The sequence below is a fragment of the Paroedura picta genome, chromosome 5 (genome assembly GCF_049243985.1).
Source record: "Paroedura picta isolate Pp20150507F chromosome 5, Ppicta_v3.0, whole genome shotgun sequence".
NCBI classification, from domain to species: Eukaryota; Metazoa; Chordata; class Lepidosauria; order Squamata; family Gekkonidae; genus Paroedura; species Paroedura picta.
In genome coordinates, this window is record NC_135373.1 from 31,719,246 (window position 1) to 31,742,838 (window position 23,593).

At 45.6% G+C, this 23,593-nt stretch overlaps 1 protein-coding gene across 3 annotated transcripts in view; it reads left to right on the top strand.

Annotated features, from left to right (window-relative positions):
* Positions 1–23,593, top strand: part of EYA3 (EYA transcriptional coactivator and phosphatase 3) — a 75,686-nt gene that overhangs the window by 49,282 nt on the left and 2,811 nt on the right. For 2 of the 3 annotated variants that reach the window (XM_077337103.1, XM_077337104.1), the window contains 12 exons: positions 256–322; positions 1,720–1,865; positions 6,274–6,411; positions 13,257–13,342; positions 15,427–15,610; positions 16,099–16,238; positions 17,526–17,609; positions 19,497–19,586; positions 19,828–19,886; positions 21,160–21,317; positions 21,661–21,775; positions 22,953–23,074. In XM_077337103.1, the coding sequence (XP_077193218.1) occupies positions 256–322; positions 1,720–1,865; positions 6,274–6,411; positions 13,257–13,342; positions 15,427–15,610; positions 16,099–16,238; positions 17,526–17,609; positions 19,497–19,586; positions 19,828–19,886; positions 21,160–21,317; positions 21,661–21,775; positions 22,953–23,074 (1,389 nt within the window). The remainder of the gene's footprint in view (positions 1–255; positions 323–1,719; positions 1,866–6,273; positions 6,412–13,256; positions 13,343–15,426; positions 15,611–16,098; positions 16,239–17,525; positions 17,610–19,496; positions 19,587–19,827; positions 19,887–21,159; positions 21,318–21,660; positions 21,776–22,952; positions 23,075–23,593) is intronic. The other variant, XM_077337105.1, reaches the window with a different exon arrangement.

The window sequence follows — 23,593 nt, forward strand, 5'->3', positions numbered from 1 at the left end:
AGACAATCTGTGACTGATTTTGGATGCCATCAGTGGATCTTTTTGCCAGTGCAGAGTTGCCAAGGTTCTTCACCAGTCACTTTCCCCCCCCCTTTGATATCTTCATATTTGGACAGAGAATCTGGTTTTCTTTGTACTCAAAATACTGTGTATTATGATGCAGCAACAGTGCACAGCTGACTTCGCTGTTGTCTATTGAATACTATTTTGGAAGATGACTTTAAAAACTAAATAATTTGTATACTTTTTCCCCAGTTATGCCATGCCCCGATTACATCTCAAGGTCACCGAATGAATATACCTCACAGATGTATTCTGCAAAGTAAGTTGAATAGCTTTAGACCAGGATGTTGTTCTTTATTGTTTGTCTGCCCTCAACGTTACGGCCATTAAGCTTTCATGACAGGTTGCTTGATAGGTGAGGAGAGTTTCAGATAATTTTCATGTTAGCGGGCCCTTTATATTCACAACACAATATTCGCCATCCCTTTAAGAGCCTTTGTGTCTGTAATTCTTCAAAGGATCCTTTTAAATTGGGGAAGGGAACAGATTGCCGCTCTTCTTTACCCCTGAGAGAGTCAAGGACTAAGCATATTAAATTCTGTAAGCCTACATTGCCCAACATGGTATTCCTGGGAAAATACTAGCAAAAGAGCTGTTCTAGTCTTGTGGAGCCACGAGGGGACCCAAGTGAGGACGTTGGTCTAGAGAACTATAAGGTTCATAGTAAATAAACCAGAAATATATGAGGCCCACCTCTTGATAAAACAATACTGTCTTTACCCAGCAAGTCATAAAGATAGAACCAAAGATAGAACCAATTGCTTGTGGAGAGGATATTCCACAAGCAAGGTGACAAATATGCTACTATTTCCCAATATTCCTAAATCTCACTACTGGTATGGTATTTGGGTTCGGTAATATTCGGGAATGCCAATGTTTTTTTGTTCCAGGATTCCAAGGCATTTAAAGGGATTTCAGTCCCTTTAAATGCCTTCTCCACTCCAAGCTGCAAAGTCATGGCTCAGAGTGAGCTCAGAGTCCAAAGCATTTAAAGGGATCTCCGTTCCTTTTAAATGCCTTAACTCTGGCTGTCTGATGGATGGACTTTTTCAGGCTTGGCCATTTTGGTAGCAGCAATAAAATGAAATAATACCCAACTGAATTAATACTCAAAAATATTGATAAGGTATTTTTTCTAGCTCAGATTAGCTTAATGCACATCCCTAGGTGACACACAGAAAAGGCCCTGCCCTGCCTTTTGGAGGTGGGTAAGGTAAAGGTAAAGGTATCCCCTGTGCAAGCACCGGGTCATGTCTGACCCTTGGGGTGACGCCCTCTCGCGTTTTCATGGCAGACTCAATACAGGGTGGTTTGCCAGTGCCTTCCCCAGTCATTTCCATTTACCCCCCAGCAAGCTGGGTCCTCATTTTACCAACCTCGGAAGGATGGAAGGCTGAGTCAACCTTGAGCCGGCTGCTGGGATTGAACTCCCAGCCTCATGGGCAGAGCTTCAGACTTCATGTCTGCTGCCTTACCACTCTGTGCCACAAGAGGCTCTGGAGGAGGGTGGATCTGTGCTATTCCAGATAAGGGACAGGCTGTGGATTGGGTTCTCCTTTCTCCAGCACTCCTTGGGCTTCCCGATGCTGCACTCTGCTGGTTGTTAATAATCCTCCTTTACAGCAAAACCGTTTTTCCTTGATTTTCCCTCCCCAGGCCATATGCACATATCCTTTCTGTACCTGTATCGGAAACAATGGCCTCTTACTCTGGCCAGAATCAATACCAAGCGCTGCAGCAATCCTCTCAGACATACGCCGTGTATCCTCAGACAACCCAAGCCTATGGACTACCTCCTTTTGGTAAGCCAAATGCATTGAATGATCAGTTTGGGAGTGAAGTGCATGAGCCTCCCTTTTTTCTTCCTCTGAGCTGATAAAAAGAAGCAGGCTGCCCAGGTTGCTGGATGGATTTGCCTACCGGTCTTGTGTAAGAATCCGCACATAGGAGAATCAGAAAGAATAATAGGTCCATTCTGCTCATGTTGAATGTCTGTATTATTGTTAAAATTACATTACTTTTATTGTGTACGATTTCTAAAAACAATTTTAGGACTTATAAAAACATATATCTAACCAATAGGCTATTGCAAACCAGTATGCTATGCAATGTGCAAACCAATAGGCTGACACATTTTGGCTCTTATAGGGCCTTTTTCAAAGGTCTGAACACACACCAGTTCTTAACACATATCAATTATTGAATGGTCAATTTGGGAGGGAAGGGCATCAGCCCCCTTTTTTTCTTCCTCTGGGCTGATAAAAAGAAGCAGGCTGCCCAGGCTGCTGGATGGATTCGCTCACAGATCTTGCGTGAGAAGCCGCACAGGGCAGAATCAGAAAGAATGACAGGTCCGTTCTGCTAATGGCAGCACTTCCCTCTGGCTCAAGGATCCCTTCTGTCGATGAGAGAGGCTTGGAAGGAATGTCATGGGATGGCGCGAAGGTTCAGTGCGTCAGGGGTTAGTTCCACTGCCAGCAGAGCAGATCTGTGGAGTCCTTCCCAATGTATTTCTGAGGCAGATCAGGGGTGGAAACATTGTTCTCTGTGGGACAGGGAAAGATTGTAGTTAGTCAGTCGGTCAGTCTGCCTGTATTCATTTATTCATTTGATTTGCATACCGCCCCTCTCGGACTAGCTGTCTCGGGGTGGTGAACATCAATATAATACAAACATTTCAGTTAGAAGCATGCATAGTACATTATTATATCATTGGAATATAATTAAAGTTAAAATTGAGATTAAATGTGCTGGCTTCTGGTGGGCTGTTGATGTTATGTTATGTTATAAGCAACTGAGTCAGAAGAAGTCAGGAGGAGGGGAGGAAAGCATGGGGGAAGGGGGGCTCAGTTAATGTATAATGTAATTTCTGATTTTTGGTTGGCCTCAACCATTGACCTTGCAGAAGAGCTCCATTTTACAGGCCCTGTGGAACTGAGTTCCCTGATGTCCTCGGGGAGCTCATTACACAGGGCCAAGAAAGACCCGACTCTGGTCGAGGCCAAACATAACTCTTTGGGGCCAGGGATCATCAAATGGTTGGTGTTACTTGAGCACAGTGCTCTTCTGGGGAACATATTCAGAAAGGCAGTCCCTCAGACCAGGGGTAGTCAACCTGTGGTCCTCCAGATGTTCATGGACCACAATTCCCATGAGCCCCTGCCAGCATTTGCTGGCAGGGGCTCATGGGAATTGTGGTCCATGAACATCTGGAGGACCACAGGTTGACTACCCCTGCCTCAGACACACAGGATATCAAGCGATCCTGGCAGATTACCGGACTAGTCAATTTCCAGAAAATTGCTGTTGTTGCATAGATTAGGGGGCGTGAGGTAGGGAAGTGACATGCCCCCAGGCACTTAGCTTCTATTGTCATTGTGGCAGTATGGACTCAACAGTTTGCATGAGATAATTTTTGCCTTGACTTTTGCTGTTCGCATTTTAAGGAAACCACTGGGATTATCCTGTCGATGGTCTTTCATCATTTCTGTGGCTCTAATCTTAATTCATGGATAGCAGTTTCTAATGCAGGATTCAAGTAGTTTCTGCAGAGCTGGGTGGTCCTTAGCTGTTTACTGTAAAAAGAACACGTTCCTGGCCCTTGCTGTCCTTACAGAGAACAATCTGGAGATGTACATATATACATATCTAGGAACCAGAGGTAGTAAAGATAGAGTAAAACCACCATTGAAGGTTTCCCTCTCTTGGTGAATGCTCTTGTGCACACTTTCTCCTGCTTCTTGGGATTGCTGTGAGCCACCTTCCCATTTCTGTGGGACCAAAAATTGACAGCTGAGCTCCAAATATTACAGATGGAAAGGAAGCCCCTCACTTAATCCTTTTCGACACACAAAAAATGGAAATTATAAACAACAGTAGATATAATGTTAATATATCAAGTTCATGGTTTTGGTATTTAACCTTCATGACCATCCGTGGTCTGGGCCCTGCATTTCTAAGGGACTGCTTGTCTCCTTATGCCCCCTGCGGGGCTCTTTGCTCTGCGGGTCTAAATCTGCTGGTGGTTTCCAGCCTACAGGATGTGCTCCTGGGTTCAACCAGGGCCAGGACCTTTTCAGTCCTGGCCCCAGTCTGGTGGAATGAGCTCCTAGAAAAGCTGTGGGCCCTGACAGAGCTATCACAGTTCCGCAGAGCCTGCAAGACGGAGCTCTTCCGCCAGGCGTTTGGTTGAGGCCAGGCTATGGAAGATCTGGGTCCCTCTAGAGGCCCTCTAGACATTCAACCATCTAGGGCAGGAAATGTCCTCCCTGAGGTCAGCCAGCAGTGTATTGGGAGTGGGCTGGTGAGTGGGAGGGAATAGACGGGATTATACTGCCAGGCATTGTAATTGTATTGTTGTTTTATTGGGTTTATTGTAAACCGCCACCAGCTGGCTGAGCCCGGGAGTGGCAGTCAATAAACTGTATTGTTCAAATAACTTCATGTATATATTGCCTTAGTGGTCCTGTAAGAAAGGCCAGTGTCATTCTCCTTCTACAATGTACAACGACACAAGGCTGGAAGCACCAATGGCTGGCCCTCGGCCACCCAATCAGTTTTACAGCAGAGGGGGAGAGATAAAACTCCAATTCCCAGTTCATGTTCTTGCATCGTTTTTGAAATCTGCCAGATGTAAGTCATTTATTGAAGGAGGACAATGGCAGTACAGGATTCTTAATACTCTAAAGCTTCTTTATATATCAAAATGTACTACCCATGCTTCCACAGGTGGTTACTAAACCATAACATCCTTGAACTTTTGTTCCCTGAGTTGGAGCCTGGCTGTCAGTTTTGTGAATGGAAGCCGGAAGCAGCTTTCACCTATCTTTCCCGCACTTCTGCTGCAGACCTCCAACTTTCCTCCACACTGTTCCTGACTTGCCCCATTCCCCAGCAGCGATGTTTGTACATGAGGGAGGGGGTGTTAGGCTGCAGCAAGAGCAGAAAGAGGCAAGCAGGTCCCTCTCCACTGGATCGTCCTTCTATCCAGCAGAATCCAGACCATTCTCCCTCTCCCCCCTCTCTCTCAATACTGTTTATAAACATAACTTGGATGGATTGAACAAGTTGGGGTGTTTGTACAAGGGCCCTTTTGGATAATAATTTGGTAAGCTATTGTTTACGCAACTAAACACCTATAACATAATTTTCCTTCGCCCAAAACCGAAAAATAGCTTCTTTCCAGCTTCAGTACTGCCCTATCAAAAGGCAGACGTGTGGTGGCAAACAGGTTGCACAACGTATTTTAAATTATTATTCTTGGTCAGGGGTCCCCACCCCCGTGGGTACTGTAGTGCCCACTAAACACTTTCCTGGTAAACACCAAGTCTTTTAGAAAGTGGACAGGGCCAGTTTTCAGCAAGGCTTCTGATTAGCTATCGGAGAGTAGTTTTTCTGTGCAGATTTTTTTTTTTTTACACATGGCTTCGGCAGCCGTTGGCAGCATAGCACAAGGCTCTTCACTGTGTGGCTGAAGGTAAGCTGTGACAGACCTATGGTGGCCATTTGTGGCTGTGTCCTCTATGCCCGGGGTAGTCAACCTGTGGTCCTCCGGATGTTCATGGACTACAGTTCCCATGAGCCCCTGCCAGTAAATGCAGGGAATTGTAGTCCATGAACATCTGGAGGACCACAGGTTGACTACCCCTGCTCTATGCTGTGTCCAAGTTCCATAGGCCCAAAAGGTTCAGGAGCTTTGCTTGAAACTGCTGCAGAAGAGAATAACAATTTCAAAAGGGGAAAAAGGCACCAGTGCAGCAGCTGACTAGATCTGGCCATGAATGCAAGCAAGCAAATGTAAAAGGCATCTTTTTTTGGGGGGGGGGATCCAGGGACTGAGTCCTGGCAATGCTATACACGAACCAGAGTAAGCTGGACAGCGATGTGCACTTTCTTAGCATCAGCGCAGTATAACAGCTTCATCTGCCCTGCCGGCACTCTGCAAAGGCTTGCAAATTAACCTTTTATCACATCCTTTCTCCCTTCTTGGCTAGTTGGTTTTTTTGTTTTTGTTTTTAAATCCTCTTTTCGCTCTGTTTTCTCCCCCAGGCCTGTTATCTCAGAATTAACCATTCTTTTTAACAAGAAAAAGGGTGTTGGTGTCCGTCCTCCCCCCAAGTTTGCATCAGCAGACAACACAACTGCTGTTGGGAGGGGGACAGCGCATGGCTTTTCTTTTTTTTAATAACTGGTGCCATTTATCTGATTCAGGTGCACTGTGGCCAGGTATGAAACCTGAGAGTGGTTTAATTCAGACTCCATCTCCAAGTCAGCACAGTGTTCTTACCTGCACTACAGGCTTAACCACAAGCCAGTCCAGCCCAGCTCATTATTCTTACCCTGTTCAAGGTAAAGGTTAAGCATGGTTTCTATCTATGTACCTCTCCCCCTGTAGCCCGGACCAGACACTAGCAGGGAGGACGGCATGCTTGCCTGGAGGGAGTGGGGCGTGTTTTGTGCATGCTTCTCTGTGCCGTGCTTCCCCTCTTTGCCTTGCTCACAGCTTGCCTGCCTTTCTCAGTGGTCTGGGGACCGGTTTGTTGACATCATTCCCCTCCGCTGTGCTATCGAAGCCACTCTTTGGGAGAGGGGGATGTGCGTGTGTGTCTTGCAGAGTCACATGCATGTCTACCATTCAGCATGCCTGTGTTTTCCCTCAAGGGCAGGGCTTAACATGGTTATTTCTTTTTTAAGTTGCGTCACGGTTAGCGGAACCAGCTAGCAATAATCTCCATGCCATGCTTGTGAGTCTGCCCTTCCCACCTCTGAGGTGAAGCAAAAGCGCCTCCTTTGTAACAGCATCCAGATTAACAGCAGTGCCATGGAAGGCTGGAGCCCTGTGGTTGTGATTGATGGCGCTTCTGAGGGAACTGTGGGGTGGGGGAGGCGGGGATGATGTATGTAAACTTCTTGGGGAATCAGCTGCAAAATGTAAACTTCTTGGGGAATCAGCTGCAAAATGTAAACTTGAGGAATCAGCTGCAAAATGTAAACTTATTGGGAATCAGCTGCAAAATGTAAACTTCTTGGGGAATCAGCTGCAAAATGTAAACTTCTTTGGGAATCAGCTGCAAAATGACTTAGCAGTGCTTCTTAGTGATTCTGGGGGTGGGGGAGGGAAGGAAAGATCTGCGTGGATCCCTGACTCAGATCCCAGTTTGTTTGCAGTTGCTTTGAGTGTTGGCACAAGCCTCGGGTAGACCCAGCTTCAAACAGCTGTTCAGCCACGGAGCTGAGGGCAAGCCACGTTTTCCTTGCTTCACAAGGTTGGGATGAAAATGAAGTGTCAGTCGTGTAGGAGAAACTACACCTGAGATCCCTGGACAAAGCATAAAAACATAAGTAACAAAACAACGTTACCTCCCCCTCACAGACACGGATAATCTATTTCAGCCTAGACTAAATCAGGACTGGATGTTTGACAAATGGCTAAAGATGACGGAGGATCCCTCCATTTGTCCGCAGGTGCTGTATTCTGCATTCTGCACTCACAACTTGCTCCTTAAGGTGGCGCTAGCCAGAGTGAGACACACCTGCTGTTCGCTCTTAGAATTCTCCACCTTTTCCTCCAGACCCCTGACTTATAAGACATGCCCTGCTCCATAGAGAAGACCCAGAAGAACAGAGCGGCAGTCAGGGTTTTACAGTTTAGCAGGAATAAGAGGTGCGTATTAAAGACAGTTTAGGCACTGGAATTTTCATGCCAGGCTGCAGTCTGCCCCACCTCTTCCTGCACCCAGACGGGGGAGCATTTGGCCAAGTGCACCTCATCCGCCCCTGATTTGTGCTCCTGCATGGGAGCTGGGGCAGTGATGTTCCCAGTGCATAAACAGTCAAAGAGATGAAAGGTATTGGAGGACAGATAAAACTGTTCCAACTACATTTTGTGGCTAATAACCACTATTGAACCCCTGCTCCATATGTTTATTTAATCCCCACTTGAAGCTGGCTATGTTTGTGGCCACCACCACTTTCTCCGTCAGTGAATTACTCACTGGGTGAAAAAGCACTTCCTTTTATCTGTCCTAAGCCTACTGCTCATTAATATCATTGAGTGCCCACAAGTACTTATGTTGTGAGAAAGGAAGAAAAGTAGTTCTTTCTCTGCCTTCTCAATCCCATGCATAATTTTGTAAGGATCTAGGACAGCGGTTTTCAACCTTACCTTTGGCACAACCCCAACTTTGGTGGTGGGTGGTGTGACGGCAGTGCATGCGCGCCCAGGTGGTGTGCGGGTGCGCGCGCACAGGCGCACAACAGTGGAGGCGGCCATTGCCATGGCTCCTCCTGCCACCTCCACCGCCTGCCACCTCCGCCTGCCACCCACTGCCGCCACCACCCACCACCACTGCTGCTACCACTGCAGCAGCCAGCAACATGGCAACCCCGGGGAAGGGGCCAAGCAACCCCAAATGGGGTCACAACCCCAAGGTTGAGAACCACTGATCTAGGAGATCCATGTTCAGATCCCTACTCTGTCATAGATGCTTGCCAGGTGATCTTGGGCCAGTTATACACACTCAGCCTAACCTACCTTCCAGGGTGATTGTAAGTGGAATATAAAATTGAGCAGGAGGAAATGCATTGGGGAAAAAAGTGGGGTATAAATGACAGAATAAAGAACATGGTTTTGAAAGCAGTTGTTAAATCCTGTTTTCTTTTATTTATTTGCAACCAGTCCTTGACTGTGATCAAGATGCTCAGATTAACACTTAACCATGATTTTATCGCTTCTGTTTTATACTATAACCCACTTTTCTCTTCAAAGGGAACTCAAAGCGGTTTACAATATTCTCTCATCTGCACCCTTCCCTGACCAACGTTCTTAAGAACTGGAAGAGAGCTAAGAGTTTCAATAGCCAGATATTATGTACATAGCCAATATTAGGTCCTGCGTCTCCCAGTCCTGTTGAAACAACATTTTGTTTCCCCAAGAGCAGTATAATCACCTCCATTTTCATCATTGATAATATCCAATATTAATCTGGCCTCGGTGTGAATCCTTAGATTTCATAGGTTTATCATTGGATTGGATTCCTTTCCTCTTCTGATGCCTGACCTATGGGAAATGCATGGTGCTCTTAATGTTAGTTCCTCCTAGCAACTTCATCTAAACAAGAAACAAAATTGTATCAACTTGGACTACTCTTGACTGATTCAAATGCGTGGCCGTGTTGGCCTGAAGTAGCACAATAAAATCAGAGTCCAGTAGTACTTTTAAGACCAACAAAGATTTATTCAAGGTGTGGGATTTCAAGCACTCAAAAGCTCATGCCTTGAATAAATCTTTGTTGGTCTTAAAGGTGCCACTGGACTCTGATTTTATTGTACTCTTGACTGAAAAGATGCAAGAATGTTGTTAATTTCATAAAGCTGCCTTGATCGCAAACTCTGGGTTTTTTCATTTACTCTCACTCAGTTTTACAATTTACTACAGCATTATATCCATTCCATGTAGATCCCAGGACCCCCAGAATAGGGTTGAGGCGCTGGGTGGGTTTTATTAGTGGTTTAAAGAGTTTGTGTGATGCCATGGGACTCCCCCTCACAGAAGACCCCCATTTTGGATCTTGTATACATATACATGTTAGCATGGGCCTAGCAATGAAAAATGGAGTCTGGATCAAACTAATATCAACATCAATTAGTTAATTAGTTAATTAGTTAATTAGTTAATTAGTTAATTAGTTAATCAGTTAATCAGTTAATCAGTTAATCAGTTAATTCATTTACCGCCCTCCCCAAAGGCTCAGGGCGGTTTACATGGAAATGAGAAACTATGCAAGAAACAATCCATGACAGTGAGTCCTACTGAGGATGTAAAAGGAATATCAAGCTACTCCATTAATCATGTGAAAGCCATATCTGGTGGGAGTCAATTCAAGGCCCTTCCCTCCAATACTTGCCTATTTCAACACTTTATCTCCCTAACGCAAGGGTAGTCAAACTGCGGCCCTCCAGATGTCCATGAACTACAATTCCCACGAGCCCCTGCCAGCGAATGCTGGCAGGGGCTCATGGGAATTGTAGTCCATGGACATCTGGAGGGCCGCAGTTTGACTACCCCAGCCCTAAAGGAACACTTCTCCTTGATGCTTTTACTTGGCACTCCCCCCACAATGCACACAAAACACCCTTTTCAAATTAGCTCATATGTATGTATGTATGTGTGTGTGTGTGTTTATTTAATCGATTCCCCTTTTCCCCTCCTCAATTTTAGAAAAAATGTAGAAAAAAATTATCCCCCAGTTCCCCAGTATCAGCTTTTGGATCCAAGCCTGTTACCCCCAACTGGATGGTTGGCTTCTCTACTTTTCTACTCTCTTCCATTGAGCTGCTGCAGTCTGGTCAATTTCTCTCTCCAGAGATGACCATTCCTCTACATCAGTGGTCCCCAACCTTTTTATCACCGGGGACCACTCAACGCTTGACAATTTTACTGAGGCCCGGTGGGGGGGGGTAGTTTACTCCTCTACTCTCAACCACTGCCCTAACGCTCTCTAATCGCTATGGTAATGTTTAAACATCCCTTCAAAATAAGATATAGACACGCAACAACAATGAACATAAGGAACATTTTATTTTCATGGAAATTTTAACTCTTGACAATGACAAATCAATAGGAACCCTGAGCTTGTTTCTCTGCAACGAGATAGTCCCATCTGGGAGTGATGGGAGACAGTGACACCCGAAGTGTGTTGTAAAGGGCCGGGGGGGGGGGAGAAGGCGTCCTTTGCGGCCCACCTCCAATTAGTCGTCGGACCACATGTGGTCCGTGGCCCACAGGTTGGGGATCGCTACTCTACATGAAGCAGGCTTGTATGTCTTTAATTTTTCCCTTTTATTTCCTCCTTTTGTAGTAGGTAGTTTTTTTGTAGTAGTTAGTTTTTTAGGGGGAAAGTTTAAACTGTGTTTGTACTTCTCGTGTTCCTATATTTCTTATATGCGGCACCTCAGTTTTTAATTATCTGATTTAATTTGGCTCTCTTTCTGTCAATTCAATAAATATTATTTTATTATTAAAGAAGCTTATTCCCCTTCAGTTGTTTTTAGTGTCAGTCTGTATCTCGACTCCTGTATACACAGATGACAGTCTTGGTACTTAATATCCCACAACACACGTTTTCTCTTCGCTAGCAGAAGGATGCTTTTGCCAACTACAGGGGCTGCATGTATTTTGGAGATTTGGGTAATGGGGGGGGGGGGGTGCTTCTGTCTTTTTGACCAGCAGAAAAGCTGGTTGGATCCCGCCAATCAGTGGATCTTGAAGGAATGTGGCCCTGGCAGAAAAGAACTGCAGCTGCTGGGATAGTGTTTTCCATCCACATTGCATGTTGTTGTACCTGAATTGATTGTTTTTAAAATGGGATGTTGGTGATCTTCAAACTTGGCATGCCCTATAGCAGGGTTAGTCAAGCTGTGGTCCTCCAGATGGACATCTGGAGGACCACAGGTTGACTACCCCTGCCCTATAGCTATGTGAGTTACACTAGAGATAAAAATTGGCTAGTGGCAGCTGTGATGGACTGCATTTTGAAAAAGCATATGAAGGACTGTGGGGGGTTAATTCTTCACCGAAACAGAGACCCTGCTTCAAGCAATCTGATTGGGCAGCTGAGCAGAGAGAGACATTAGAGTTGAATGCTGAGGAGGATAATTCATTTGGAATTCAAACCTGACTGAGCAGTTTAATATAGACAGGATAACTGGGGAAAGTTGACAAGGACAAATGGGTAGTTTGATGGAGAGGGGATAAATCTTCTAGTGAGAGGAAAATTTCCCTAACCAGTCAAACAGAGTTAGCTCTGAAGAGTGAAGAGACACCCCCTCCCCATCCAAAGCCTTTGGAGACTTTAAGAGTCAGTTAAAAATTCAAGATTATTGGTATTTCAAGAGAAAGAATTTGAGCACTGGGGAGAGTGCCCCAGCCTTCTGGAAACCAAAAGAGTCAGAGACTACTTAAAGAAAGTATACTGGGATGTTTTGGGAAACACTGAAACAAAAGCCTCTCTCAACAGAAAGATTTTAAGTAACTGAGTAACTTAAGAAACTCTCATTAACCTGAAACATAAGAACTGAAGTCTGTATATGTTCTGGTTTTACCTCAGAAATTTCATCCCCAGATTTCACTTGACCTTTCCCTTTTATATTAAATAAAATACTTTGTTAATTTGGAATATCAAAATGAATGCCATTAAAGTTAAAAGAGGCTCCCATTCCTTCCATCAGATTCCTCAGCTGAACAAACAGCCAAAATATTATATTGTGACAGGATAGGACAGTCAGAGTTCTTCGGCAAAGAAGAAAAAAGCACATTACTAGGGTAGCTCAGTCAGTGGAGGGAAAGAAAGCTGGAAGGAAAATCTTGCCGCTGAGGCAAGGAAGTGGACAGGGCCGTCATGGCAGCTCTTTGTGTGACTGTCACTTCTGTGGACAAGTGAGAGGGGCTTTGGTCTTTCAGAGGTTGCATTTGAGGGTGTTCCATTTACTGCAGAGACAAGTTGCCCACTACAACAACTGAGGCACATTAGCTGACAGACTTCCTGGCAGGATTCCACAAAACGATAAAACTGATTTCCTAGAATTATGTGGGTTTTTTATATCCTGTTAGAAGTGGGCCACTCATCTCCAGGGATTAAATTGTTTGCTTAGACCCCACTAAGAGCCACTCTATCCCCCCCCTCCCCATCCAGCAGACGCCTCTTGTCTCTTTGATAGTTGTCTGAATGTTTAATATTTAAATTCTTAAATGCGATGGTTGCAAAGAGTGCCTAGTTTTTATGCTCACAAACTATCAACGTTCCTAAAACACACAATGTGTGTATGGAAGGACCTAATCTTCTTTTCCCTATTAAAAAAAATATGTAAACTCTAGTAGAATTTAAAAGCATGGGTAGCTGTCTTAATCTGCTGTAGCAGTGAAAAACAGCAAATTTGTGTCAGAGTAAGAACTTTTCTGAGTCACTGCTCCATTCTTCAGCAAAAAGATGAGTGTGGGCAACCGAATTGTTCAGGATCCTGTTAGTCTTGCGGAAAGTTCTTCTCTTTTGATGAAGGAAAAACACTGTTGGAGCCAAGGTTGCTGGTAGGTGCCCTTGCCTCCCCTTTTATGTTTAAACTTCACTCAGTCTTTTCCCAAGGTGCGTTTAGCACCTAGTCATTCTTTTGATTTTGTTTTGTTTTCTTTTTTGCAGCTTCAAGTACCAACGCCAACTCGGTTTCAACTTCCTCAGCAGCTGTCAATATTTCATCATCCGCCGTAGCCAGCATCTCTCAACAGGTACATCTTCCTCCTGTAGAAATAGACCTGCAAGATCCTTCCTTCCATAGCACGCTAAGTTGGGTTGGGCGCTTCGGCGTCTGAAGCGGCCACTTGCACCCAAAGCAGCTGGTGGCACGGCGTGGGGGGGGTGGGGGAGGTGCGAGCATCAATGCCCGCATCTCCCCTCCCCCCTGCACTGCGACGCTAGCTGCTTTGGGTGCGAGTGCCCACTTCAGATGCTAAGCACCTGGCATAGCCCTTTTAAAATAACTGGACATGAAACTCATATGATTTTTTAAAGAAAACCTTTATCTCTGGGAAAAAATCCATTGCCTTTTTGCAGTTGCATCATAGCTGAATTTTCATTGCAACGTGTGTGTTTCAGCCACCAAGTAGAAACCAGGCTTGAATGTCCAGGTGCTGGATTTGTAAATACATTCACTGCAGGGCTGTCAAGAGGGGCTGTACTAGGTACAAAATCCCAGGTCAACCTGGGAATCCAGGAAGTTGAGCAAGATGCTGTTGGCCATAAGCAGCAGCAAGTCTTCTAATTTGGAGCCAGTTTGGTGTAGTGGTTAGGAGTGCGGACTTTTAATCTGGCGATCAGGATTCGATTCTGTGCTCCTCCCCCACATGCAACCAGCTGGGTGATCTTGGACTCGCCACAGCACTGAGAAAGCTGTTCTGACCGAGCAGTGATATCAAGGCTCTCTCAGCCTCACCTCCCTCACAGGGTGTCTGTTGTGGGGAGAGGAAAGGGAAGGCGATTGTAAGCCGCTTTGAGACTCCTTCGGGTAGAAAAGAGCAGCATATAAGAACCAACTCTTCTTCTTCTTCTAATTGATCATCTATAGCAAGTTGTTCTGAATGGGATGGGAGGTGTTAACCTTTGTCTTGGAGCCCTTGGTGGCTTTTGTCCATCCTGATTCACCATCCTGGGGAGAACAGTCTTGTAGCAGAAGAGCTCCACGATGGGAAACTGTGTTTCCTGCCCTGACAACTCATTTACTTTCTAATTGTGGCGGTGAATCGCTTCCCTTTGCTATACCTTCTGTTTTCCCAACTGTACATTTTAGGAAACTTGTGACTATAAAAGGCAAATTGGTCCTGGATACAAGTCTGTGTCTTGCTTCTCCCCCTGAGAAGAAATACAGCAAGACACTTACGTCATCCCTTTAGATTCCATTATAAATAGGGCCATGTGCTAAAATAATAGCAAATTTGTTGCCTGAACAATTCTGTGCCAAGAAAAGAGAGATTTTTTTAGAATCTTGTAGAAATTATGCAAATCCACACGATTTCTACCGTTTTGCATAATTTTTTTGGCTTGCCTTCGGCAGGTTGAAGAACTCATTCATGGTGTTGAAGCCACATGCCCTCTTGCCCCCAGAAGTCTGTTTCCACCAGCTCTTTAGCTCTGAGAGTTCAGTAGGCCACTTATTTTCAGAAATACCTTTTTAGCCATGTGCGCTAGAAACCGGGATAGTTCAGCAATTGGAACTACAGCAAGAATGATCCAGTTTGGTGTAAAGTTGTAACCATTGCTTTAGGCTTGTCTAGCCCAGGGATTCCTAACCTTTTTAAGCTGGTGGGCACCTCTGGACTTATGACACAACATGGTGGGGGCAGCGACAAAATGGCTGCAACAAAATATATTTTTTAAATTTGTTAAACATGAATCCCCCCCCTTCCCAAATGGCCAATGATGGGCCTAGAGAGGGTGGAGAGGGGAGGGGAAGTGGCCCCAAGTAGATGTGTACACAGCTATGCTTCCAAATCATATTCTTCATGGGTGCATCACTTCTGGGATTTCTCAAAGCCTGAAGAATGTCTCAGGGGATTCTCAATGGTAGGCCCAATTCAATCTCCAATGTTCAGTCGAAGCCTTGCTGAGCAGAACCCCTCCCCCCTTCCAAAATTACTTCTTGGGCATCAGGAAAGGTGTTGGTGAGCGCCACGGCATCATGGCCACCACGTTGAGTGCCCCTGGCCTAGCATTGCAAGACCATCCACAATCCGGAGCTGGGGTATTTGTTTCAGTGTTCTGGGGAGCTGTGTATCTGTTTTTGTTCCTTGCCCTCTTTGACTCTCCCTTTCGATAGGAGTATCCTACATACACCATCCTCGGCCAAAGTCAATACCAGCCATATTTCTCAAGTTCTAGCTTTGGAGTGATAGCACCAGCAGACAGCAGCACGGAGAGTTCCACCTTAGCGACAACCACATACCCTTCTGAAAAACCAAACGCCATGGTGCCTACTCAGACAGCACAGAGACATTCCGCTGGTAAGGAGGGCAGTGGGAGAGAAGGGACGGTTTCCAGGTGTCTCTGTTTGTTTAGTGGTTCTCAACCTGCCTAATGTCGCGACCCTTTAATACAGTTCTTCATGTTGTGGTGACCCCCAACCATAATACTATACCAGTGTTCTTTCACAGAAGTTAAACCGAAACTGACTCATGGCGTGAAGATCCTTTGTTCATGATTGTACAGAAATTGGTTTCTTTCCCTGGGTTTCTGAGTTCAGCTCTGCCTCTTGTCCCACCATGCCTTTTCCGCTGCTCTTTTCCGCTGCTGCAGACGGATGAACACTCTCAATCTACCCTGCAAGGCTGTTGTGTGGATGGCACCCCCCCTGGCCAAACTGCTTGCCCTGCCGTGACCCCTGTGAAAGGGTCGTTCGACCCCCCAAAGGGGTCCCGACCACCAGGTTGAGAACCACTGGTTTAAAAGATAAACTATTGTGATGTGAATGATCTCTTGCTTTCCCTTCCAGGAGACCCGTCAACAAGTCCATCGTTGCTACGAGCGACCGCTAGTAAAGATCTAGATGAGCAGTCTAGGAAAAATGTGACAGGGAAAAACAGAGGCAAGAGGAAAGCGGACTCTTCTTCACCTCAGGACAACGAACTGGAAGTTGGTGTCCAGCCATTTTTTTTCGTGTTCTTTCTCTGTATTCAAAGCTGTTGCAAACTGTGATCTCTTTTCCTTTCAGGCAGAGGATGAAATATTTGGGTGATTGGATAAAGAGGGTGTGGGCGGGGGTGTGTGTGAAACTTTGTAAAAAGAAAATGGAGCATTCAGAGCACTTGTAAGTCATCTGTAGTGATGAGAGGGGGGGAGGGAACTATTGATCCTGCAAAGGTGAAAAGCCAGGCTTTTGGTAGCTATACTAAGTGTAGCCAATCCAGCCGCTTTTATTTATTTTATTAATTAACTAGGGGCAAAGCCCGTTGCATTCAGGAATACAAAGGACACCAGATTGGGGGGGGGGGTAGGGTGAAAGAACTCTGTGGATGGCCTCCCCCTCCCCACAGGACCTGGAAAGGTGGCAGGCAGGCGGTTGTTCTCCAGATGGCCTCCCTCCACCCCAAGGACCTGGAAAGGCTACAGGCAGCTGTTAGGGCGGTGTGTCCCTGGCTGAGGCTGCAGCCAGGTGGCTTGTTCGTCTAGGGGCGAGGTGTCCTCCTGGGGAGCCCCAAGGCCCAGTGGCTGGCGGCCCCTGGGCAGGGAACTCAACGGCAGGGGCAGCTCTCATGCAGCAGGGATCTGCAGCCTCCGAGCCTCGGAGGGCTGTGGAAGGAGGAGGAGGTGGTCAGGGGTGAGGGATGGAAGGTGATTGGCTGGCCACTGGACAGACAAGCTGGTTGAGGGAGGAGGCACTCAGGGGCGAGACAGCTGCCCTGAGTGGATGTTAAACGCTGAGTGGTACTTAAGCCATGAGATCACGCTCCTTCTCCAAGCCCTTACCAGAAATATTAAGTGGAACAGATACCCTGCCTTTCTCCCCAATGAGGATCCAAAGCAGCATGCATCATTTGAGGATTCAAATCTAGGTCTCCCAGATCCTTTAACCACTACAGCAGTGGTGGATAAACTGTAGCTCTCCATATGTCCATGGACTACAATGACCATGAGCTCCTGCCAACATGCTTCCTACTGTCTGCCCATCACAGAGGCCTAATGTTGATCCACGTCTTTGTTCCTTTCTACCCCTGAATAAGCCTTCTCATTTCAAGTCCCTGGCTCCTAAGAACGAAAACCATTAACGTTTTGATACTATAGTTTAGTGCAGTGTTGTCACACCTGAACGAGACAGATAGATGCAAACCCCTAGAATTAAAGTGCTTCTCAAATTCTGTAAGGTGTTTGGAGCAGTTGAAGAATCTGCACATTTGACCTCCTTTGTGATTCCTTCCACAGAGAGTGTTCCTATGGGACTTGGATGAAACCATCATCATATTTCATTCACTTCTTACTGGATCTTATGCCCAGAAATATGGGAAGGTACGAGGAACCGTTGCTTGTTTTTGTGGTGGAGTTCCTCAGTTGTTTTCTGTCGAAACCTCATATACTGTATCTTGCACAGAAGTATCCGTGAAAAATTTTATTCTTAATTACTTCTTTTGTTTTCTTCCTGAGAGTATGTTAAGTACATATTGGCTAGTTTGGCATATTAGTTACCAGTGCGGACTTCTAATCTGGCGAGCCGGGTTCGATTCTGCACTCCTCCACATGCAACCAGCACTGATAAAGCTGTTTTGACCAAGCAGTAATCTCAGGGCTCTCTCAGCCTCACCTCCCTCACAGGGCGTCTGTTGTGGGGAGAGGAAAGGGGAAGGCGACTGTAAGCCACTTTGAGACTCCTTCGGGGAGAGAAAAGCGGCATATAAGAACCAACTCTTCTTCTTCAGTAATATCAGGGCTCTCTCAGCCTCACCTCCCTCACAGGGTGTCTGTTGTAGGGAGAGGAAAGGGAAGGCGATTGTAAGCCACTTTGAGACTCCTTCGGGTAGAGAAAAGCGGCATATAAGAACCAACTCTTCTTCTTCAGTAATATCAGGGCTCTCTCAGCCTCACCTCCCTCACAGGGTGTCTGTTGTGGGGAGAGGAAAGGGAAGGCGATTGTAAGCCACTTTGAGACTCCTTTGGGGAAAGAAAAGTGGCCTATAAGACCCAACTCTTCTTCTAACTAGTGTATTTGGTGCTGTATGTATTATTGTGCTGGCCTGTGGCAATAACTATTAATTCCTATATGCACATTTTAAGGGATTTGATAGCTCTCTAGTCATAAGCTGGTCAAATATATCAGGAAATTGCATTTTCTATGTAATTGAAGAGGGAAATCTCTCATGATACAAACAGCAGAAAAGAGCACGTGTCAAGCACTTAAAAGACTAACAAAATTTGTAGCAGGGTATGAGCTGTCATGAGTCACTGCTCACTTCTTCGTATACAAACACTTTGGCAAATGATTCCTTGATGTCATCCCAGCTATTTTGACAGTGAGCTGACAACATCTACTGGGCCCTCCAGAACCCCCTTCCTATCAGACATGCCCACTGGAAAGATCATGGGGCTGTTTCAGTCTGACCAATCTGCTGGGTTACGGTCAGAAGTTAAATGATTTAAATAGTTAATGGTTAAATATTCAGTCATGTTGATGCAGTTACTGAGTTTGATTGGCAGAATGTGTTGTATCTGTCATATTGGATTCATGTTACCTGCGAACCACCCTGGGCCGCAAGAGAGGCTGGCATAAAAATAAATACATAAATAAATATACAATAGCTCCCAAGCTCTTAAAGGCTGATTCTACAGGGTGGTGGCTGCACCAGGCCACTGGCATTGCATTCTTGCAGAGCTGCATGCTTTGCAGCAGTGTCCACACGGGGAACACATTTCAGTGGGACACTTAGTGTCTTGCTGAAATGAGCCCCCCAGGAAACAAAGCAGTGGCAGATTACTTCCGCTGTATAGGGCCCCCTGCACGGGGGGGGGGGGGGGTATTTTGCAGGAAGGTAGAATTGCATGCAAAAAGAAAATAAATGCCCCAGTCCACCCCACAGCACATTATTTTTGCCCCCTCTGGCCCACCGTAGGACAGGGAGGACATGCCCTGTTGCCCCCCACAGTGGGCTAAGGGAACTCGGTAAATTCTAGGTTCCCTTATCTCTGGGCTTCTGTGGCCTGATCTGCACCAGGCCCAGAAGGGCAGTGGCCTGGCAACATCATATAGAAGCGGGGATTTGCCCCACTTCCATATGACTGCCCTCTTGGCATTTTTCGTCTGTGCAGAATTGGCCAAAGAGTCTCTCCTTTTACATTAGAAACACTGACTACCTAATCTGGAAGTGTTAATGCACGGGGACATCGTTTTGTTCTCTGTTTTAGGATCCAACTCTAGTGATTGGCTCTGGCTTGACAATGGAGGAAATGATTTTTGAAGTGGCCGATACACACCTGTTTTTCAACGACTTAGAGGTACGTACTTCCTTCTGCACCCTAACCTTAAACCATCACGATGGACGATGTTTACCCTACTGATGTTTATGGGCTTTGAAGAGCAAAGCAAATGTTACAGGGATTCGGCATGAACTGAAACTGAAGCAGCTGATGCATGTGCCGATTTGTGCTACTTCCCTGTCCCCCTGGCTGCCTGTTCTTTGCAGAGCCCGGCAAATAGACTCACCCACAAGCCCTCAATTTGTGTGCTCTCTTACAGGAATGCGACCAAGTCCACGTGGAAGATGTTGCATCTGATGACAACGGACAAGATTTAAGGTGAAACATTTTGATTTTGTGTCCTCAATTCTATCTCATGTGCTATGAGCGAGTAGCACAATCGAATCAAAAGAGGGTCCCCCCCCCCAAAAAAAAACCTTGATAAATGTATATGCTACTCATATGCCTGGGAATATTATAACTTGGAAGTTTTGCTTTTGTTTGGGAAAGGGGAAATTTGATGTCAGCAGGAAGGGCCAAAGGTGGTTGATTCTCCCAATTTTCTTAATTCTTGTGAGTCAAGTGGTCTTTCTCACTCAGGGGAGAAATGAAACTCTTGGCAATTTCCCCATTGGTTTACCTGTGTTCTGTTCCCATCAGTTCCTTCTTGTTCTGTAGCCCTTGGTAAGGAGGAAGAGGAGTTGCGTGACCACAGTGTATGCTTACAGGCAGGCACGCCCTATCTTGCATGGTCTTGCTTTGTTGTTTTGGAGTACAAGTCCAAAGGCGTGTCTCATTCATGCAAGGAGCATGAAGATGTCTGCAGGTCAAAATGATATCGTGTCAGAATTGCAATAATGATAGTACAGAATTTTGTGAAGTGTTTGGATTGGGAAATGGGGAAGGTAGGTCTTCTTAGTGGCTACTAGCTATGGGTGACTAAGGGGGCACTCACCCCCTGAAGGCAACATCAGAAGACCACGTCCTTTATTCCCCTGTTGTTGCTCCTCCTGACTGTGTCCACGGCGTGAGACAGGATGCTGGACTAGGTGGACCACGAGTCTGATCTGGCAGGGCTGTTCTTATGCTAGTTGATCATGTGAACAGGAAGGACTGCAAAAAAAAAAAGACTGTATATGTAAGAAGAAAACTTGGTTTTGGTGTCGCTGAATGAATCTGTGTATTGTTAGTGATATAGACTGTCATTTTGTAAGTATATATCACCATAATGACGGTTGCTAATAACATCTGCACCCTCCTCTCTCCCACTCGTCCTTAAGATGTTGGGTTAACTGAGATTTGAGACATTGTTTGTTTTTTTCCCCCTCCGTGTATTTTTTTGTGGCTGATTAATTTGTGTGTGTTTTTATTCTGGGATTTTAATTGGGGGGGTTTAGGGGATTTTTACCCAGTTGTTGTAACCCGCCACGAGCCGTCAGGAAGTGGCAGGGAATAAATCGAATAAATAATAATAATAATCATAATAATAATCATAATAATAATCATAATAATCAGAAATGGAAGGGCCTCTATTCTCTGAGCGTTTGTATTGCCATAAGGTGCCTCAAGCCTCTCTTTTTGTAACCCAAAACGTGTGTGTGTTTTGTTGCAGTAACTATAATTTTGCCACAGACGGCTTCAGTGGTTCAGGAAGCAACAGCAACCATGGTTCGGTGGGTGTCCAGGGCGGAGTGGATTGGATGAGGAAGCTGGCTTTCCGCTATCGGAAAGTGCGCGAGGTCTACGACAAATACAAAACCAACGTGGGAGGTGAGTGCAGGCCGAGGCAGTGAGCAGGGGGCGGGAGTGTCCTGTCACACGTGGAAACACCTTTTGTCATCGTCAAAGCTGTGTTGGTGTTTAGGCTGGCAGAACCTGTATAGGCCGACTACACAAAGCAGAAATCATTCCATTCGTTTTTTGAAAAAAAATCACCCTTCCTCTAAGGCAGGGGTAGTCAAGCTGTGGTCCTCCAGATGTCCATGGACTACAATTCCCACGAGCCCACTGCCAGAGTTTGCTGACTACCCCTGCTCTAAGGAGTGGACAGCAGCGGGATGACTTGAAGCGTGACGTTTCTGACAGCCTTGTTTGCCCTCCTGCATCTTAACAGCCCTCCTCAGCCCTGAGAAGAAGGAAGCATTGCAGAGACTACGGGAAGACATAGAAGCATTAACGGATAACTGGCTGGGAACAGCACTGAAGTCCCTCCTTCTCATTCAGTCCAGGTATGGCAACCAATACCTGCTGCTCAGGCCTCTTACAATGCAGGAGGGGATACAGCCTGGCTAGGTCCATCTGTTGTAAGAGACGTTATGGAACATTTTAGCATGTGTGCGTGTGCATGTGGTTCGTGTATAGCTGTGTATTCCTTGAGCTGCCTCTGTGTCAGTTAGTCAGAACCTTTAACTGGCCTAAAACATATATAAATGCAACCAAAAAGATATTAAATAATAAGATAAGCCATGGGCTTAAATAAATAGCAGAATCACCCATAATATGGTAGTTCAAACCATTGCAATTATAAAATAGAAGCTAAATAACACTTTATAGGAACATCTTAGCCTAGGCTCTAACAATAGTGGATAAATTTGAATCACTATCAGAGAGTAAGAATTGCAGGGTCAAAGACTTGTTTACAAAAAACTTTGTTCTCAGCAGAGCTGTAAAGGTGTCATCACAGCATCTCTCATAGAAAGGGCAATCAAACAGATTATGTGAGATAGAATCAGGGCATGCTTCTGTGTCTAAGTGGAGGAACCCGATCTAGGTACCCAGCTACCCAAAGCTACATCTCATAAGAGTCGGTCTCAAAGCCACTATAGGTTTCTGCAGATTTCTCCTGTACTGTTGGTGTTTTATGGCCAGACTCTACAATTCATTAGCAGCTTCCTATCAGCAGCTTTGATGGACTGGAATAGCTGGCCGAACCATGCTGGCTTAGCCCAGCTGTCAGGCAAAACCATGGCTTAATTGAGCAAACTGTGGTTAGTGTGATTGTGTACAGGCCACTCCACTAACCGTGGTTAGTTAGAGCCCATCAAGCCAGGATCTGAAGTTAGCTTGTTGCTGATGGTTTGTTGAACTGTGTAACGGAGGCCCTCTTGGAACATATATTTATTTTATTTTATTTAAATTTTTGTATTTTTATACTGCCGCACTCAATTCGGACTCGCAGCGGTTTACAATAAATCAATAAAAACCAGTCCAATTCCATAAAACCCCTTAAAAGTATACAATAAACACTGACATTAACATTAAAAGATAGTGATACAGAGTTCTACCCCCCCCAACGTCTCCCACTGACTGGGGCTGAGAACTCTCTTTCATTGGGAGTGAGAGTCTTGATCTAACTGATGTTAAAGGGATCTTTTGGGTGACTTGCTATCTCCTGTTCCCCTCTAGGAAGAACTGTGTGAATGTTCTAATCACCACCACCCAGCTAGTACCAGCTCTGGCCAAGGTCCTGCTGTACGGATTAGGCGAAGTGTTTCCAATTGAAAATATTTATAGCGCAACAAAAATAGGTACGTTTCCTTGTGTCTTGGGGGCTTTTGGCTTGTGTGGCATTGGAGAAATCAGCATGTTCTGGTGCACAGTGGGAGATCAAGGAAAGATTTCAGAATGTGAGATGGTACAGGAGAGCTGGGTTTGATTCCCTGCTGCTCCTCCACATGCAGCCAGCTGGGCGACCTTGGACCAGTCACAGTCCAGTTAGTGCTCTTCATACAGAGCAGTCCTGTCAGACCTCTCTCAGCCTCACCTGCGTCACAGGGTGTCTGTTGTGGGGAGATGAGAGAAGGCGATCGTAAGCCGCTTTGAGACTCCTTCAGGTAGTGAAAAGCGGGTATAAAAACCGATTCTATTTTGCTTATTTTACTTATTCTATTTTTATATGCCACCCTTCCCTGAAGGCTGTAGACAGGAGGATTCGTTGACAGTTCGAGAATCCAGTCAGCTATTATTTCTAATCCTTTTTGATTCCAAAATATGGCTTCCAAAGGGTGCATGCGATATACTTGATGTAAACTCAGCAGGTGGTGTAC